This window comes from Taudactylus pleione, unplaced genomic scaffold, assembly GCF_031769625.1.
Source record: "Taudactylus pleione unplaced genomic scaffold, aTauple2 ptg000532l, whole genome shotgun sequence".
Taxonomy (NCBI): domain Eukaryota; kingdom Metazoa; phylum Chordata; class Amphibia; order Anura; family Myobatrachidae; genus Taudactylus; species Taudactylus pleione.
The window spans coordinates 1,192,421-1,213,173 of record NW_028284934.1 but is presented as its reverse complement, the minus strand read 5'-3'; the positions used below and the strand labels follow the sequence as shown (position 1 = coordinate 1,213,173).

The window sequence follows — 20,753 nt, the reverse complement described above, 5'->3', positions numbered from 1 at the left end:
GATACAGCTTCTCCCCGATGTATGATCGGGGGGTTTGGCGGTAAATGACTAAGATAGCAGAGCCGATAGTCTGGGTCATGTATGAACAGTCAAATCGCCTGACCGTTCCGCCCGCTGTAGCTGTGGCTATCGACAGCTACAGCCTGGCGATGCCCTATCTCCACAGGAGGGACAGCGCTGTGGCTGCTAGCTCCAGGCTGCATACGGGGATCTCTCGAAACCTGCGAGATCCAGCGCATGCTCAGAGGAGCTGGCCCTGTGAGACAGCGCATCAGCACTAGGCTGATGCACCGTGGTCTCTAGCAGGGATCGCCGGAGGGGGGAGTTAATGTTGTTCATACATCTCATCGTTAGTGCTTCCTGCTTCGCCTCGGTAAAGAGGCGAAGCAGGAAGAGTTATAGCGGCAGGTTAAGTACCGCAATAATACATCCCCCCCCATTAATACATATCTCATACAGATAGCAATTACTTTTAAGAGTTAAAAACAATTTGATAATCCAAAAATGTATACACTTGAACACTGGAGCTCATTCAGACCCGCTCGCTAAGATGCAAATGCTCGCTGCTGCCGATGGTATGCAGTGTGTAAGCATTGTGCGCATGCACATACCTTAGCGAAAGTTCACAATGCCTTCGCTCGCTGTGCGTAGGCAACCCAGCAGAGTGAGTGACAGGGGAAGCCGTTTGTAGGTGGTAACAGGGGCTGGCCATAAAAATGGGGGAGTGGAGGTGCAAACACAGGCGTGCCTGAGCATTTCAATGGAGTTTAGAGGTGTGTATAATTAAAAGACAGCATCATAGTACATGTCACCTGGCTTGTTTTTACACTGAAGTGCTCACAGTGTTTGCGGCAAGGTATGGGCAACCTCAAGCACTGCGATAGCATCCCATGTACCGATGGTTGAATACACTTCCTGGACATGACGTGCACAAGTGGGCGTCTTAAGACAGGGTGGTGGGTGTCTGCATACACTATGTGATCGCTCTCTAAGAAATACTGGGCGTGCTAATGCATTGCTGAGCGATAGCACTTCCTACGCAATTTGCATACACATCGTGCGAGCGGTTCTGAATCAGCTATACATACCTTTGACAAGTTTTTCCTTTGCATATATTTAATGCCTCATGCTCTATTCAGAAGTGTTGACGTTTTGTAAAATTCAAATGTAAAATTCCTTGGGAATGTTTATAAGGGGCAATTCAATTGTTTTAGTGTGGCCGCAGCTCCAATTTTTGCTGCCGATGGGCGCAAACACTGCAGGCGCCCATTTTTCTACTTCCACGGCTACAACTGGTGTATTGGACACGACCTGTGCGAAATTTAATGTGCGCCCACCGACACAAACCAACTGTCATTCCTCGGCCCTTAAAAACCACTCTTACCTCTCTGTTGTCTGTCCAGGCTAGCACAGGGGTCCGCTCACGCTGCACATTGCTCCCGGCTGGTGCTGAGGTCTGTCTGTGCTGCTCCTGCCTCGTCCGCTCAGTGTCCTGTCGCCGACCATGGAGGTGGCTCTCTGTAGCCCCTTGCTCACAGCGTGTCTTCCCGGCATGATGGCACACAGGCTGCATGCCAGAGTTCCCTCCTAAACCACAGTATGGGCGCAGCCATGTTGGACACTCACCTGACGCTTTTCTCCACTCAGAGTGCTGCTCCCAGACCAGCTGATCACAGCATCCAATCCCTGGGGATCCTGCCCTATAAATTCCATTTCCTGACTGGCCTCTGTTGCCAGTAGGACGCCATCTTCTTTATATCATAATTGCCACAGAGGTTATTTAAATAAGCTTGTACCATTGGCAACATGCTCGGATAAAATTAACTGAACTGATAATTCAGAACCAATGTAGTGAAAATTGGCACCGGTGGTATCTGGGAAGCACACGTAACCTGCTCCTAACTAGTACATGTGCAGCTCACTTTTATTCACGCCCATGAATATTGAGAGCTACCGTCCCCAGAAAATGGCTAACTTCATGCAGAGTTGTACAAATATAGAAGAAACAACGCAGCTGTAATGCAATAAATGTAAATACATGTTTGACTACACACTGCATAGTCAGGTATCTGTTGTTCAGTTGTGTGTACACGACAGATGTACTTTAATCTTCATGACTATTTGGAAAGATGTTAGTGCAGAAGCTTAAATATTTGTATAAAATACAAAAATATGTCTTCTCTTGGAAAGTGAAATCAGTGCCGTAGGGGCTGAAATAGGAGTTGGTAGAGACATTTATGTGTCTGAGATTCTAAAAAGACTAAGGTTAATGTGTTTTTAATAAAACTCAAAAGGGGGTAATTCAACTGATTACTCTCATCCGCAGCTCCCGTCTAAAGTGACAGGCGATATTCAGTTGTTTGTGCTTCTGGGAGCGAGTGTCGCATGCTTGAGTGTGGCAAATGCCATCATTTCTGCTGAGGTGGTAACCAGAAATTTGTCCAAAGTCGGACATTTGGGCCAGCGCGCCCAATAGTTTGAACTGGTTTAGCCACCTTACCTGGTGCATATGGGTGCAGCATGTGCTATAAGTAATGGGCACCTGTGGCACTCACGCCCAACCACACAAACAATGGAATATCGCCCATCAATTTAGATGGGAACTACTGACAAGAGTTAACAAACAGATTGTAGATGAAATGTAGCTTTCAGCCTGTTATCTGTGCGTCTTATTTTACCAATCTAATACTGTAAGTCAAAGCCAGAATAAAGAAAACTTTGGGAGAAACAAAAAACAAACCCCAGAGGAAATGCCCCAAAAATGCCAGTACTTTTACTGCTGTGAAATCAGCAGAACCCCCTAAATTAAGGTATGGTGGACAAGCAGGCCACGGGCCGCCAGCAGCCCAGTGACACTTCGCCTGCGGCTTACAGCTCTGTGCTCTGACCAGAGCATAAGACTGAACACTCCGTTCACGTGGCATGTGGGGGTTTAAGCATCTTTGGGGCATTTGTCTCCTGCGGTGTAATTTTGGAGCAAACGAGGGGCATGTGGGGGTATTTTGGAATTAGTGACTGTACTGCCGAGGTAGTTTTAAGGCTTTTTTTTTTTTTTTTTTTAAATCTTTTTAATTTCTGCAAATTAAAAGTAAATGTGCAGTCCTTCTGAAGGTCAGAGGGCTGTACGTTTTCCTTAAGTATATCTCATGTTGCCCATCAATGGTGTTCAGTATCAAACCTGATAGGTAGTAAAGGATATTGTGTCACAAAAAAGTGCTGCTTAGTTGCACATTTGTTTTATGTTTAGTTGTCAGAACTTTTAAATCTCATTTCTGTACTGGGTAGAAGGACGAGGGTTAAAAGCAGCTTGGCAGACAGTACTGTCCTCTACAGAGATTGTCCGTGACAAGGGACGATATCTGAGCTGGCTTGGTGACAGTCATGGAACAAAGGAAGAGTTATGCGCCCGGTTGGCTATGCCTGCCCTTTTTTTGATGCCGACAGTTTGTGGGCCAGAGATAGAAAGCAAACAGAGTCCCATGGATGAGACACACTGTGCTGAATCAGCAAATGCAGTATGACAAGCATAAGTGAGGAAATGTGCTTATATGCGAAAATGTAAATACATCTGAATTCATAGTCTTCTACAAAAGGTATTTTAGGTGTGTATAATACACAACTTGTGAGTTCTAATTCACCAGAAATATTGTTTAAAAACGAGGCTCCGGTTTCTCTTAGGGGACTCACTTGAGAATAAAAAAATTTGTACACAATAAAAAAAAATATAAAAAAAACCTTGAGTAGTCCTACTGGGTGCCACTTTGCTAATGGGAACCTCCCAAATCACCCAAACCCCTTACCGGATATATTCTTTAAATAAACACAGCGGTAACTACCCAGATACCAAAGATACACTAGAGTGTGAAAAAAAGCAAGTTTTCGAAGAATTTATTTAATAATACAGTGACAAAGCTCTTATGCCTCCGTCTCATATATGCTTATTTTTATTACTGGAGATCTCTCAATTGGAAAGCTTCTTTCAATTAAATGTAGTCACTTGTCAAACCTGTACATACAAAAATAGCAGGAACAGGATCCTAAAAATTATTTAGTGCACATGGTATGAAAAGGGATGCAAACTGTGGATTTCACATACTAAACAGAAATGAAGTTGTTTTATATTCCCAAACACATTAGAGTCTCTCACATGTGATAGCCAAGTAACCCTTTGCATATACTTCTTATGTTAGTAAATAGACTGTGCTTATAACTTCCCTATTTTCCAAGTAAATATATAAAATCTGCAAGCTTTTATTTTCTATTTCAGATCAGCAGAAATCACTTGCCTGGTGAGGTGAATTGCTCTGTCCTGGACGTAGTGGGAGTGGCAGGAAGAGGTCGCTGCCCACGTGGGCGATGGGCTGGCAGTGACATTCGGACAGGACCAATAAATTCCACATATGTTCCTGGAAAATCTCCCTTCTGTTTGGTTCTGCTGTTGACTCCCAAAATCCAGCCAATACGATTTGGGTCGCGCTCATCCCCATCTTTACAACCTACTGCTAACAATGCTGCTCGACTCACAGTAAGGACATCACCAGGCAAAAGGTCAATGTCTTCCTCTCTCTCCTTGTCATATGGGTACAGAGCTCGATATTGGAACCCCTCGGTTGACATTGGAATTCAAAAGGTGGAATATTCTGTACCAAAAGGTCCTAGAAGGCTCAGCTGCCAAACAAGGTCTTTAGTGCATAGCAGCAGCAAAAAAGCACAGGAGTGTAAATTACACTACAAAAACATTGGGGCATTCCATTAACATTATCCAACAGAGGGGATATTGTAAACCTTCTTCTGCAGTGAAGTCCAGGATCAATTAATAAATGAATGAAAACTTAGTGTGAAAAAAAAAAAAAAAAAAAGACTATAGGCCTAGCTGCCTCTTATTCTGAGCTTGAAACCTCGATTCAGCCAGATGATCGAGCACAGGAAAAGTGCGACAAACATAATCCAGGACTTTTCAGGGATCATGCGGCAAATGAAAGAAGCACAAAATGGAGGTGAGGGTGGACTTCCTGTAAGGCAAATTGTACTTCCTAGATCAGCGCTCAAAGTATTGAAGGTTACAAATCTAAAAGACAAAAAGAATGGAAAAAAAAAAAAGGTCAGCTCATTTACAACAAGTTAACATTTTCAATCAAAACAATGCAAGTATGCAAACATGTATGAATCATTCTGCAAATTTAATGTGAAAAACAACTGTACTGTAAATATAGCTACCTATAAAGCTCTATGAAAAATATGTCTGTATGGGTCATCTTTTAAAGCCAGAACTAAGAATCTCTAGCACAATGGAGCTTGTAATTGTAGCTGGATGAGAAGAGATTTTCTTACCCACGTTCAGACACTGACCTACCTAAAGACAACAACAGATTCCCAACATAAATGCTTTTTAATTATGCAGATTAGGAGGTAATCAAACATTAAAGACAGTAAAATGTGCATATGTATATATATCTTTATCTGTATATTTCTCTACAAACGTAGAACAAGTTGCACTCTCCAGAATTTTTAGATGCATTTGTTTCCAAGTAGCTCACTATATAGACAAAAGGCTGTATCACATTGAGGGCTATTAGGTGGATGAATTTGTTGTATTAAGCAATACAGTGTATGAGGTCTTGATATAGGTTCATATTTAGAACTGAAACGTCGACATGAAAATGTGTTACAGCTTCTTGTCTAAATGTGAGCTATATGGGTATAAATGCATCTAAAAATTCTGTAGAGTGCAACTTGTTCTACATTTGTGGAGAAATATACAGTTATTTATGAACCATCATATAGATAGAATTGTGGTCAGCACCCCCAGTGACTCTGGAATAAATGTAACCTGAGTACAAAAACGAGTAAGTAATGAGTAAGGAAAACACACACACACACACACACACACACACACGAAATACGCTCAGTACTACTTAAGCTCCTATGAATGCTGGATAGAAGAGTGATGCTGTTTGTAGGTCACATCTGCTTGTGCAGAATTCCTACTTTTGCCCCTGGAGACAAAGAGACTGAAAATTTATAGCTATATAGCTCTGAATTAAATACTCTCCAGACAGAAATCTGGCAGGGAAGGTTTTAACACTTCACTGTTGGATTGAGTTTCAGAATTCAGGGCTAGAAAGCATGCACGTTACACTGCTCCCCAGTATTACTGACTAGCATAGTAGAATGGCACAGAAATCTAACTGTGGATTTTGCTTTATCATTATCCGTTAGGAACAGTATATAAGTTATGGAAGTAAACATTCCAAGATGGTAAACTTAATTACAGCTTAGAAGTTGCAGAATTTTGTGGAGACATCTAAAGTCCATATAAAATTAAAAGGAAAACAATTTCAAAAGCCCTCAATATTTCTCTTGCAATTTATTGGCGTTGGTAACATAAAAATACTTTTAAACATTTATAATATGATAGATTCCACAGTTTCCTGTCAATATACTGTACAAATGAGTGTCACTTGCAAAGTGTAATGTTATTTGAATGCACAAAGTTAAAGTTGGTAAACCTGCTTGTGCTATATGAAATTGGAGCATAGCTTGTAGTCTACATTCCTCTTGCAAGAATGAGACAAGGAAACTAAACTTTAAGTTACTTTTTTGACACATGAGTGGTTAATGTATCTGGAATTATTTATTTCATTCCTTGAATTCACAACTCTTTCAAGCACTAAGTTCCCGGTTACCCCTGTTTGACAGATGTAATATACGGCAAAAAGTTCACTAAAGTTGTCACAGGTCCACATAAAGGGGAATGCTCAGTGATTTATAGAAGTGTGTAGTATTTATGAAATACCATTCTGGCAGTGACAAGTGGTGAGTGATGCAACATACTCTGCATCACTTATTTATAATATGACGCAGACAGAAAATTCATACTCTTACATAAAATCTATTGATGCTTGTACATATCTACTGAGCCAGTATTTTACAATTAATTGGAAATTGTATTGTATTGAATTAGGATGCAGTTAAACTTTCTACACAGAGAAACTGCATTGAGGAGAGAAAAAGGGCATCCTTGGAGACAGAGTTTTGATATGCAGAGAACCCTATTGTGTGCTATAGAGGGGATGGAGTTCCCAGCAGTAATAAGTACCAGATGTCTCTGTCTTCACGCAAAAGCAGACAGTTGCTATTTCACCAGATGCATTTAACCTCTGAAAGGCTAGAAGCCGACACTTAAATGAAACGGTCCTCTCCTGAAACAGAATTTTGTCTGGGACAGCAAATGGCTCTCTCGTATTACACCATACTCCTCTCCAATTACCCAATCATGATGAGTTTTAAGCTGGCCATCCACTATACAATTTTCTGTCAGATATCTGTCCAATCTGGCTGGTTGGAATGAAAACCTGGTAATGTATGGGAGTAAATGACAATCGTCCATTGCTCACAAACACTAGAAAAAAAAGCCAAAAATGGTTGCTCAGACAAATTGGTTAAAACACACAAATGCAACCGATTTGAACAATTTTTTTGTCCCTTTTTCAGTGTTTAAAACCATATGATCGACTGTCATTTGCTCCCATACATTACCTGGTTTTCATTCCAACCAGCCAGATTGGACAGATATCTGTCAGAAAATTGTATAGTGGATGACCAGCTTGACACAGCAAATTGCTATAAGTATCTGCATGTCTGCGACCAGAATAACCACTAATACCTATCAACATCTGATCGCCATCAAGATGTTTATAAGGACTGATGAGGGTCTAACCATGTGTGGCCAAGCAGGAACATACTAGGCACTAGGTTACTTGGGATGAGCAACTAGATATTTCAGAGCTTATGAACATTCAAGAGGACTTGACACGTGAGATAATTTAGTTGTCTTTTTTTACATGCAGTGTCTAGTAGATTTAAAAAAAAAAAAAAAAAAAAAAAAAACAACACTCACAAATGACATTTAGGAGGTGGTGAATACCCTGTTATACTCACTGATATCCAAATGGATAGTCATAGGGGGGGGGGAGGAATTACATTTTTTTTTTTTGGGGGGGGGTGCAGCCATTAATTATTGTGCTTGTCATGCCCAAAAGCACCGGGTTTAACCTCGCTTCAACATTTATTTCAATGGCAGTGAGTGCTAGTGACCTGTCATTTCGCATTGGCACTGTACACAGTGTACAGTGCCAATCCGGTGGGCGCCGTTCATTTTTATTTACCAAAACCATTAGATGCCTATTTGGAACAAAGTGGAGGCCATTCAAGGATTTGGCAAGTATGAAATTAGTGGTTTTTGGAAGTGTGTGTGTTTTTTTTCTAAATAAATTGCTATAACATGCAGTTTGTGTCTTGTGGTTATTTACATTTTTTCTTTACAGGCAGACTACAGTTCCTTAATGTCTGGACATGCTGGCACTTGTTGCTCTGTAGTGAACATTATCATCATCTATTCTTTTACCATTAATCCAGCATCCACCACCCGGGGGTCTGGGGTATAGTTCCTCGGTAGAGGGTAGACCATTTTATTTTTGGGGTCCTGCCTTTCCAAGGAATTCCAGCCCTGGGCTGACCAGTTTGGAGCTGGTTGCCGTTATGGCAGCTGTACCCCATGCTGTGTGCCCTCCTGCTATAGCATCATCCCCCAGCTGGTTCAGCCTGGTGCTGGTTATAGGAAAATAGGGGGAACCTCATGCCATTTGTTTCCACTATTTTCCCATACCAGCCCAGGCTGAGATGTTTGCTTGGTTTGCGAAAGAGCCTGTAAATCACCCAAAAACAACCTTTAGCAAATTTACCCCTCAATGACAGTAACCCTGAGAGCTTAAAAATAATTGGTGTTGAACATGTGAAACAAGACGAGACAGATTCACCAAAAATGTAGTCTTTATTACTAAAATTATTAAAATGTATTACTTTACGAATAATTGGTATATGTTTATACTGTATACAGTATGTTTGTCCAAAGTTATGAGAAAGCACTCTATAATATGGATATAATCTTATTGGAATGTGTTATATCGATGTATACAGAGTTGCTGTAAAAAAAGCCTTTGTGGATCAGGTTTTTTTTTTACCTAGTTTAATTATATAACATATAAGTTGGTGTTAGATCCCTGACTCCATCACTAACCTTTGGAATTTTTGTTCTTTATATGTCAAATTATGAAGGGTGAATCATGCTTTAGTAAGCCAAGTCCTCATCAAGCTTTATTACAATATGTTATTTTCTGATTATTTTTTTTTCATTTCTTTTAGAACTTAGATGTACTGTTCATTTGGCAGCTCATAAGTGGTTATTCTGCGAGACTGGTAAATTATACAAACACCTGAATTTAATTCATGGCCATTGGTTATCAACATCTTAAATAGATGAGTGATGCAACAGATGATTTTATTACCCTATCCTTCGAGAAAAAAAAATGTAATCTTGCAGAGGAGGCATTCTTACACCTGCAGTAGCTGCATCTTGCTAAATGGTCCTCTGGGAGAGTTGTATGTACATCTTGTGGAACAGCTGATACAACAACCCAGCAACTGAAGTATCGATACTGGAACAAAGTACTTGAACTGGATATACCAAAGGGACTCACTCCACCTATTCCAGCCGATATAGTTCCACAACAATACCACACAGATTTACTTTTTTGTTCGTATGCACACAAGCATCAAACCCATCCATTGGATCTTTCAAAAAGACCTTTTACTGTGGTAAATAAGGGTGTTGACTGACAAATAAATTGCACCTTATATTATTACTTTATTTTGGATCTGTGACTCTATCCATTTGAATAACAGCGGATATTACCACCTAAATGCAATTACAGTGAGACTATACATCACTGTATACTATCCTTTATGTTAAATTCCTATTTTGCACCTGAATGCCATTTGTTAATGTTGCTTTAATCTGTATATAACCAGAAAAAAATGTATATGATTTCTTTAAAATACAATTATGATGATTGCAACATTAAGGTATTACAATGTAACAAAATGTACTGTAGAGAACTAGCCTCTCCCCATCAAGGTCACACCGTACTCCCTGACCCCAGGAACATCATCCCGGGCACCTTAGTTCATCAACCATCACCATTTTTTCTTTATTAGCGGGACACCGCAGATTGTTCTGTTTTGATTATGCAGTGACATTGGACAGGAACTATTTAACCATTAGATTTCAGATTTACCACTCATCCTACATGATTGAAAGATACAGAGACCATCTTATATTTGTGCACCAGTTTTAACTATCCTTGGTTTAGTGAATAAATATTTTTGTGATACTTTGATACACACGCGTACTGGTTACCATTCTGTTACATTGTACATTCCTACCTAATGGGATTTTCAAACTAATGAGATATCATTATCTTATCTTTTTCATTGACTATAACTTGGTACATGGTACTCAATTTACACCATCAGAATCTATTTGTTTCAATTTAATGATAATTAGTCATTCATTTGACTATTAGCCATTCATATATTATTGGACGGAACGAGAAGGTTGAGCACTACAACATACTTTTTATTCATGTTTAATATATATAGGTGGGGATAGCTATAAGTTGTTAGCAGCTTACCTCCTTTAAAGAGCTCAGTGCGCAGGATCATTTTGTTTCTCTAATTAAGGCATTACATTTGTAACAAAAACATTTGGGCCCAGTATCATATTTTGTTATTATTTTTAAAGCTCTTTTTTCCTTTTTTTTCTTGGAAGCTACTGCTATTTAAACACTTATATTAATAACACACTGGGTTGTTTTGAAGGACTCTTTCCCCATGGTCATTAGTAAATGCTGTTTATTTGCACAGAATATTTAACGGTAACTTCTCCAAAATAAGCCATTCAGTCTTATTCAAGAGGTATATAGAAGCAATCTATTTTGCTCATTTATATATGATTAGACATATTCTGTAAAGCAGAAGCATTCACATATACACTACAGTATGGTCCAGTGATAGGTAATGGAGTGTCATAAAGTCCTTCAAGAACTGACAATACAATATTGAGAGATCCCAGCTAAAATCCCAATATCAGCGCATTGTGACATTGGACATCACTTTGTTTTCCTAAGAAACAGTCACCAGGCATGTAATTGGGCAGATAAACTGTGCATGAATAACTGTGTACAACAATTAAATGATAAATATTAAAATATTCACCCTAGTTGCTTGCATACATAAATGTTAATACAATTAAAAAGAATATAAAAAAAAAAGTCACTCAGCTAAGGAGATATATATATATAAAATGGGGTACAGTTATGAGCAACACCTTACGCACAATTGCACAAATGTATGCTTTAATTTACCTGTAAGTGGACATCGTGAATCAAGTTGATTTCAAAGGCCTCATATATGGCCCCTGTTCACTTGATGAGGCAGTGAATTACAGAGAAGCAGTGGGGTGACCAAATGCATCTTTGCACTAATTTTTGACATAAGCTGTAGTCTATTACGGAAGCACTTAGTTATAATAAACTACATACTGTATAAAAGTGAAATCCTGTGAAGAAAACTTTAAATATGAGTATTTAGTGCTACATTTAGTTATTGGGGAGGATTTAACACCAGAGATATTGGAGACATCTCCTACATGAAAACCATGTGAGGGTTTTAGGTTATTTGAAGTGATTAAAAGGACTGGAGTAGGCATGGTTTCAAAGAAAAGTAATCGATGACTGTGGCTTGGTCTCCGTCCCGCCACTTCGGCTCCCCACATATGCAAGATGCCGGCCGTGGCACTGCAGGGGTTAATGAACAAATTTTAAAGGAAGACCCAGCACATCGACTGGTGCTGAGCAAGGGCTAAACTGTGTGAAAATATGTTGTGGACCTGGAGACTAGCTTCCTGCACCCCAGCACTGAAATGGTATTGGTATTCTATGTGGAATCTTATCCAGTAGATTGCAAATCCACCCACTAGCTAGATTATTATGTATATCTTAAAATATCGTCCGACAACCCACATTTTGTAAAATGCCCTGTCACTGGAATAACTTGTTTTTCAGCTATAACCTTCTGAAGCAATAAGAAAAAGAAAACAGATAGAATCACACCTTTCTTATGGTGCATACTGTCAGATTTTCCTTCAGAGCTGTACAATAACAATTTTAAAAATCGTTCATATCTGAAGGAAAATCTGACATTTCTGACATGTTTGTCAGATGAACGATGAGCGTTTCCGCTTGTCAGATAACGATATCTGACATCTGATGTGTTTGCAGTCAGATTTGGACGATTCCATTCAATTTAATGCAGTCAGAAATCGTTCAGTCGTTCAAATCGTTGGTAAAATCGTTCATCCGACACATCTGACCGTGTGTATGCACCATTAAACATCTATGCTCTCCCAACTAATCAATAGGATCAGTGTTACAACTTAGCTGGCAAAGAAAACACTGTCATTGATATATAAAACAAGATCATATGGAATATAGTATTATCCTAGATTTACTGAGCATGATTGCGAATAAGGAAAATCAGCAGCTGTAAATGTTTTAGTGTCAAAAGTTGTGGAACATTAGTCTAATGTAGTTCATATTACATAAACACTATTGATAAAATTCTGGATATCAGATGCTTCTCGAATAAGAGTATTTCAAGTACCACAAAACCCCAAAATAGAAATATTCAGGTATGAACTTTAAGATATACATTCTTTTGAGTTAATTTCACTAAATGTGCCCATACACGGTGCGATAAAGCAGCCGATCCGATGTATTGGTACGATTTGGCTGCTATATTGTACCGTGTATGGGCATGATATCGGCCAGTGCGCGCACCCGTGTGGTCTTACATCTTACTGCAGGTTCAGTCGATCAGGGGATGCGATGTGCGATCCCATGCAGCGCTATGCGGGTGGGGGGGAGTCGGCATATCGGGCAGTCGGCCACCCAATCGCACCATATGTGGGGACTGCCCAATGTGTCGGACATCGGATCCCCCATCTCATCGCACGGTGCATTACGCACCGTGTATGGCCAGCTTAAGTCCCAGTTTGTGCTAAAAGCCATGTATTGGGATTGAGCCATCAATTGCAACTGAGAACTCTTCCAGCACACTACACAATTGTTATTCTGCAGGCGTCCTCAGCACACAAAACTATGAAAATATAGTGCTCTTTGTCAGCATGTGTGTTACATGAATGTAAATATCCGTGGATTATTAGGAGTAGAAATTCTAGGAGACTTTGTAAATAGTATCAGAGGACATTAAGAGAGCAACAATTATTAATCATTATTCCCCTTTTTTTTTGGTGGTAACACATGTGTGCATGTTAATCACTTCACTATGACAAGAGAGGAGTGATCAATGTTCACTTCAACTCTTCAGCACAGGAGTCACCAGGGGGGTGATTCAGCAGAGGAAGCAGTAACAGGGACCATGCAGATCCCGATAATCTGGAATTTGGGCATGCGCCTGACCCAGTGGTTACCAGTCTGCTGACGTTTCTGGGAGGAGGGGGGGGGGGGGGAAACATGTTGGCAGCTGCGATAGCATATCCGTCCACAGCTGAATCACCTCCTAGGAGCGTTGATATTTTTGGATCTTGAAAGGACTAGCCTTCAAAGTTCGCTCCCAGTAAATGAAGTAGTAAAACTAAAATGAAAACATAAAAAACAACTACTAACTACACAATAATAATGCGGTACATATTTTATATTATTGTTGCATTTGCTGACTTTCGTCTTTTTTTTATCTGACAAGCTTGTAGTACCTAAAGTGACAAAAACTGCCACCTCCACATAAAACCACCTAGGGGTATTAAAAATCAAATAAGTGACTGGACAGTTGTGATTTTAATTACTTTTCTCAAAGTTGTACTTACACTGGCTTTCTTTTATTATACTTTCCCTTTGCAATAAGTGTGGGCAGCTATTAAGAACATTTTGGATGCTTAATGGGGAATTTAATGGTTTTTAGTGCAGCTTTTGTGCATGCGCAAAGGGGGCGATTCAATTGTTTTATCGCATCTAATCTTCCGTCTAAAGTGACAGGAGATCGGGGTGCGATATTCAAGAGTTCCTGGGCGCCCATGCATATCGCGCATGTCGAGCCCAAATAGAAAAGGTTGAGGCACGTAAAACAGCTAAACTCCTGTTTGGGAACCCAAAGTGTGGACTTATCGCACACATTTCTTCTAGCTTGCCCGGGGGGCTGTGAGCAGAAGTGTGTGCTCCCGGGGCTGAACGCGTCTGAACAGAGCAACAACCGAATTGCTCTGTCGGGCGCTCGGCACCATCAGCCGTGGCAAAAAAAATAATTAAAATTCCCCCGTTAATGTGGAGATAGGTGCTTGCTAGATTGTATAGAAGTGTGGATTGTGGCACTTCAAATATGATCTATGCTTTTATTTTGTGTTATTCAAAGCAGTTTCCTCAGAATTCAAATTTACATCATAAAAGTGTGTCTGGTTAAGGTCATCATTATTATTATCATACTTTATTTATATGGCGCCACAAGAGTTCCGCAGCGCCTTACAAAGTACATAAACAAATAAGTGAACAAGAAACCATCATTCAATTTCTAATAACACATAATAGCATAAGATGTGAAACATCAAACACCGTCAAAATGGGGAGAGAAATAAGTTATAGTTCTGAGAAAGTTTATCACACAACATAGAAAACCGGTTACCCACGTTTAACAGCAATCCCATCAATCATCTCTCCGACACATTCCGCACATAAACCTGCTCTGATCATTTCTGTTTAACTATGGAATCTTCAATTGACTCAGCTGCCTATTTATGAATGTTTTCACCTACAAAATTCAAGCAGAAATGGTAGTTCAGCATGATTTAAGAATTCATAAGCTTAAAAAACCTTAAGACAAGCGACATCAGAGATACTGACTGTTTAGAAAAGTAACGTAGAATGCCAAAGTATATATTTTCTTAATAGTTATGGCATATATTTAGCAATTTACCAGGCTTTTCGATGCTTGGCACTGATAAATGCCATCTTCAGGCTTTAGCCTCTGTAGCACATGTACTACAATATCGCCGGAGAGGGATAAGCAATTAGATCATATCACTCCTGCAGCATGTGTGTATGCATTTGCCGATGCCGGGACCCGCCGCTCACGACATCGGCTGGGTACAAGTCGTTAAGCGTACCCAGCTTAAGGGAAACCTTTATAGTATACTAGTGTCGCACACAACGAAATCGCTGTTTTTTTGCTTTGCATAGGGGCCCTATAGAGGGAGTGGCCCAAGTGACCAGCAGCACCTTCATCCACCACTCCACCAATGTCACTGTGTGCCCTATGCACAGACTGCTATGTAGCCTATCCTATTCTAATGAATGCGGGCCCAAAGCACCTCCCCCCCCACCCCTAACAGACCTTGCACACGGTGCCACACCTATACCTTGCATTGATGATGTCAATAATGGGAATTTGGTACCTACCGGTAAATCCTTTTCTCTGATTCCACAGGGGACACTGAAGGTGCTTACGCTGGGGTATAGAGGCGTGGATAACTGGAGCTGGCACTTTAAATAATTTAGAAGTGTGAAGCTCCTCCCCCTTTATGCCCCATCAACCCTCAGTTTAGAAACTGAAGACCGAGAGGAGATGAGAACAAGCGGAGTAAAAAGGAGAGAACACCACACCGTAACCAAATCATACAACAACCGGAACAAGCCGAACAGGCAGGCTAAGAGCGCAGAGGTGGACGTCCAGTGTCCCCTGTGGAATCAGAGAAAAGGATTTACTGGTAGGTACCAAAATCCCATTTTCTCTTTCATCCACTAGGGAACACTGGAGGTGCTTACGCTGGGGACGTCCCAAAGTTTTCCCCACGTGCGGGAGCGCTCTGCGGCACCTGCAGAATAAGGCGGCTGAAACGTGATGCCGAAGCAGCGAATGTATCAAGTTTGTAAAACTTGAGAAACATGTGAACTGAAGACCAAGTGGCCACACGGCACAATTGGGACGTGGAGGCTCCCCTACCGGCCACCCATGACGCACCCACAGAACGTGTGGAATGAGCCGAAATGGATGAAGATGGTTGACGGTCCGCACTAACATAAGCCTGATGAATAGTCAGCCGGATCCAACGTGCCAAAGTCTGCTTAGACGGTGGCCAACACCTCCGAACCGCATCAAAGAGGACAAAAAATGACTCAGACCTATGGAGGGACGCTGTCCTGTCAACATAGATGTGGTTAGAGCTCTAACCACATCCAAGGTAGAAGAACCACCAGAGTCCTCCACCAAAAACGAAAAACGGTACCACAATAGGCTGAATAATATGGAAAGCCGACACTACCTTGAGAAGGAAGGCGGCTACCGTCCGGAGTTATGCCCTATCAGCATGAAACACAAGGTAAGGTGGCTTATAGGATAGAGCACTCAATTCCGAAACTCTACGAGCCGAATTCCAAGACAAGTACTTAATATCAACCTCTTACAAAGGTTCAAACAGGGACGACTGAAGAAACAAAAGCGCTAAGTTCAAGTCCCAGGGAGCTATCGGAAGTACAAAAGGAGGTTGCACACGCAAGACCCCCTGAAGAAATGTCTGCACCTCAGGAATGAGGGCCAATTTCCATTGAAAGAAAATGGAAAGGGCAGAAACCCGCACCTTTAAAGTTCCAAGATGAAGGCCAGAATCCAGACCCATCTGAAGAAAAAGCAGAAACCGGGACAACTGAAAAGTCCTAGACTGAAGACCCCGACTGGAACACCATGAGATATAAAGAACGCCAGATGCGATGATAAAGCGCAGCCGAAACTGGTTTCCTGGCGCGTAGAATGGTGGGAATAACCAAGTCTGGGATGCCTCTGCGTCTTCGGATATCGGTTTCAAGAGCCACCCTGTTAAATGCAGTTGCGCTAGGTTGGGGTGTACGAAAGGACCCTGCTGTAGAAGATCCGGGCGAAGAGGAAGGGGCCACGGATCGTCTGACAATAGGGACCGAAGGTCCGAGAACTAACTTCTCCGAGGCCAGTTCGGAGCCACGAGAAGAAAGATCCTCTGTGATGCTGTATCTAAGATCAGGAGTCCCAGAAACAGGAGTTTCTGGGACGGACTGAGATTTGATTTCTTGAAGTTGATTATCCAACCGTGTTGGATTAGAGTCTGATGTGTCAGTAAGGCATGATTTGTTAGAAGAGATACCAATTGCGCCTTGAGTAACAGGTCATCCACATAAGGGATTATGGGCCTGATTCAGACCCGGTCGCAAGCGCTGAGCGCTCGCAACCGGGTCGATGTTTGCCCACTGGGCATCTGCACGACTGTGGTCACCCACAGCTATGCGAGCGGCCAGGAGGCCGAACAAAAAAAAAAAAACGCCGATTCAGAGCGAGTGCTCGTTCAGAGCGTTCGTCTCTGAATCAGGCCCTATGTTCACTCCCGATGACTGAAGGAGAGCAATCATGACTGACATGAGTTTGGTGAAGATGTGGGGAGCTGAGGCTAACCCAAACAGCAATGCCCGAAACTGATAATGATCTTTCAATATGGAAAAACGCAGAAAGGCTTGGTGTGGTTCCCAGATGGGAACATGGAGATAGGCATCCTTGATATCCAGGGATAATAGGAACTCTCCTGGTTCCAAGCTCGCAATAACGGACTACAGAGACTCCATTTTGAAACGATACATCTTCAGATACAGGTTCAATGACTTGAGGTTCAAAATGGGCCTGACCGAGCCATCCGATTTGGGTACAATATATAGGTTTGAGTAAAACCCCATACCTTGATGTTCTGGAACAGGAACTAGCACAGATGTTACTACTAGAGACTGGATAGCCTCCTGTAGAACCCTGGTCTTGTCTGCAGGTATTGGCAGACTTGTAGTGAAGAACCGAGGTGGAGGGGAGACCTCAAAGTCTATTCGGTACCCCAGGGAAATTAGCCTGCGGATCCACGGTTCTGGAGAGGTCTGGTTCCAAACAAATTTTTGCAGGCAGGCTCCCACTGCAGGTGGTCCCAGGTGGGACGGAAGACCATCATGCCATCTGTTTCTCAGCTGGTTTAGGCTCCTGTCTACGTGCAACCGTGTGTGGGCGACCTCTACTTCTGCTGCCTCTTGCTTGTGAGGGAGTACCTCCGGCTCTACCATGAAAGGAATGTGGCGCACGAAAGGAATGAAACGAAGGTCCAGTGTAAGATCTTCTGGGAGCCGGTACAGTTGACGGGTGGAAGGAAGACTTACTCCCCGTGGCCGGGGATATCCATTTGTCTAATTCCGGGCCAAACAGCATGTCGCCATTGAATGGTAAACCTTCCAACGCACGCTTGGATTCTGTGTCCGCTTGCCAGGCGCGCAACCAGAGGGCTCTGCGTCCCGAAATAGCACAAGCAGATATGCGAGCACTAATCTGACCAATATCTTTTGACGCTTCTCCCAGGTAAAATGCAGACTCACGGATGTGTTCTGCTAGTACTCGTAACTCTGCTCTGTAAGTACCAGAGTCCAAACCTGTAATCAACTGGTCAGCCCAGCAAACCACCACCTTGTTAACCCAAGCAATAACAAGGGTGAGCCTAAATTGAGCACCCACTGCAGTATAAATAGATCTTAGTGTTGTCTCCAACTTACAATCCGAAGGATCTTTTAGTACTGTAGTTCCCGGTACTGGGAGTGCTGTTTTCTTAGAGAGACGGGAGACGGACGCATCTACTGGAGGGGGTATTTCCCACTTCTCCATCAAAAGAGGCCAAATACAAAGTGTTGCCACATGAAAGAGAAGAATGTGTGGGCATTAATTTAACTACAAACTTTCTAGATGGCAGGTATTTATATATTAAAAACGCTAGCTTTAGTACATTTACAAAAAACATCAAAAACTCCTGTAATGTTTTTATAAATCTTGTGAATAGATCTAAATAAACCTAAATGAAAGAGTCTGACTTTTCTGAAACTTATTTAGTATTAATAATATAACACAGACTTGGTCTGAAAATATCTGTATATATAATTTTTTTTGCATGAAGCAGAGGACTTGATTCTGAATTGCATGTTATATCGATGTTGGACGTAATTGCGCAATTTCTTTACTGCGCATGCATCTAAGTGGCACACCCATGCGTCCCCTAAGTGGTCTACCTAGAAAAGGAAGGTGCTAATTGTGTTTTCCTTGGTTTTGCTCAGGCTCCATGTGATCTTCCTTTAAACAGCTGTTTCTAGCAAACCAGTTGCCAGCTTTGTGTACAAGTTCCCCATCATTCAGCACAGAATGTGAAGTGTAAGTGACGTCATATACGAGCTGGTGATCGCCTTGCGTATTTCTTAGTACAGAAGAGGAGGGCTGACTCTCCAACCTTACGTGCGCCATTTAAAAGTAGCAACTACGGTCTCCAGGGAATCATCCCTGATTTACTAACCTAATCGCACATGAAGGAATATTAAAGTGCATATGATCACTAAAAAGAGGCAATCACTTACAGTTACTAGACAACAAGATGTACCACACCTTAGCAGAGAAAAAAAATACAATTGTTGGTGTCTGCGAGAGATATGAAAATATTTTTTTTAACTAATAACAGGGGCAGGAAGCATGACGCATCGCCAGGCATTGCATAAATGCCGGCATTGGTAACGCCGGTAAGCATGAAGATCCCCGCAAAGGACCACTCTGTCAGTAAGAGCGGCCCTTTGCGATGGAGAGACTTCCGGATCTATGACCCAGAAGCCCCTCCGGCTTCCTTCTGCTTATGCACAGAAGGACGCGCGTGCTGCGTGAGGTGCTGTGAGGGACCCGATTGGATCCTTCTATCAGCACTCTGCGGAAAACAGCCCATAGGCTTCTATGGGTAATGCCGTCAAGAAGATGGCGTTACCCACCGCAACTAAGTCCCGGAGTACATTGCACTCCGGGGCTTAGTGCATATGAGAAATGTGGTCAAACCCACATTTTGGGGGTTTGACAGCATTTCTCCCCTTCCTGCATCTCGCCCCAGGAGTTTAATAGAAACATAGGGGGGGAATTCAAATAGGTACAAAATTGGTCCTGTAAGGCGAATTCACGGCAAATTCACATTTGCAATTCAATTCCAAACTCGCACAACATTTTCAGAGTAAATTTGCCTGTTTGTGTTCGCACCCCTCTGAGCACGTGAAAAGGTAGGGAATATCTTTATTCTAAGGTAAAATGTTGGGACTTGCTTCAGATCCCCCTGGACTCTACCAAAAACTAAGGCGGCATTTGGAAGTTTTCAATTAGCTTAAGTGGGACAATAATTACATGTCAAATGGCCTGAAAATACCCCAAAATAAGCATTTTAGCTCATAATGCACCTTAAATTTAATGAAGGTATTTATTTAAACGAAAATAATTGCTCTTTATCATTTTTAAAGTCGCCTCAAATTATCCCAAAAGCATCTCTTTTTCCATTTAATTCCTTTGTACAGTAATTAAACAAAATTCTACAGCTTTTTATATTTTACTTTTTAAAAAAAAATAAAAAATGCACAATCAGCCATTTGACCCCTTTTAAAAGCGTACAGTACTTTCCTTATGCCCACTTAGTGTCTTCTATTCAATTCTGCTAACGAAGTTGTCACTATTTGAGGGTCCTGGAAGGTCTCCTCACTTTATGCTATTTTCTCTACTCGCTTCTTGGACAAAATTTGCACATTCTTGCTGCGAATTGCCATTTCTAATTGAATTGAGCATATTTTGGGTGCGTGCATGAAGGCGAAGTGTGCGAGTTTAACGTCTTTTGCAAAATAGCACCTAACTGAATTCCCCCCTTAATATCAAAAAACTCAAAACTAATGAAAAATGTATAAAAGAATGATCAATAAAATAAATCACATGAATTGATGAAAAGGCTCTTATAT

At 41.5% G+C, this 20,753-nt stretch overlaps 1 protein-coding gene across 3 annotated transcripts in view; it reads right to left on the bottom strand.

The window, feature by feature from the left end:
* Positions 1-20,753, bottom strand: part of LOC148501151 (phosphatidylinositol 3-kinase regulatory subunit gamma-like) — a 124,504-nt gene that overhangs the window by 73,971 nt on the left and 29,780 nt on the right. For all 3 annotated transcript variants that reach the window (XR_015870077.1, XR_015870078.1, XM_088450863.1), the window contains exon 2: positions 4,287-5,068. Coding sequence is in view for 1 of the 3 variants with exons in the window: in XM_088450863.1 (XP_088306989.1) it covers positions 4,287-4,617 (331 nt within the window). In the remaining 2 variants the exon portion in view is untranslated. The remainder of the gene's footprint in view (positions 1-4,286; positions 5,069-20,753) is intronic.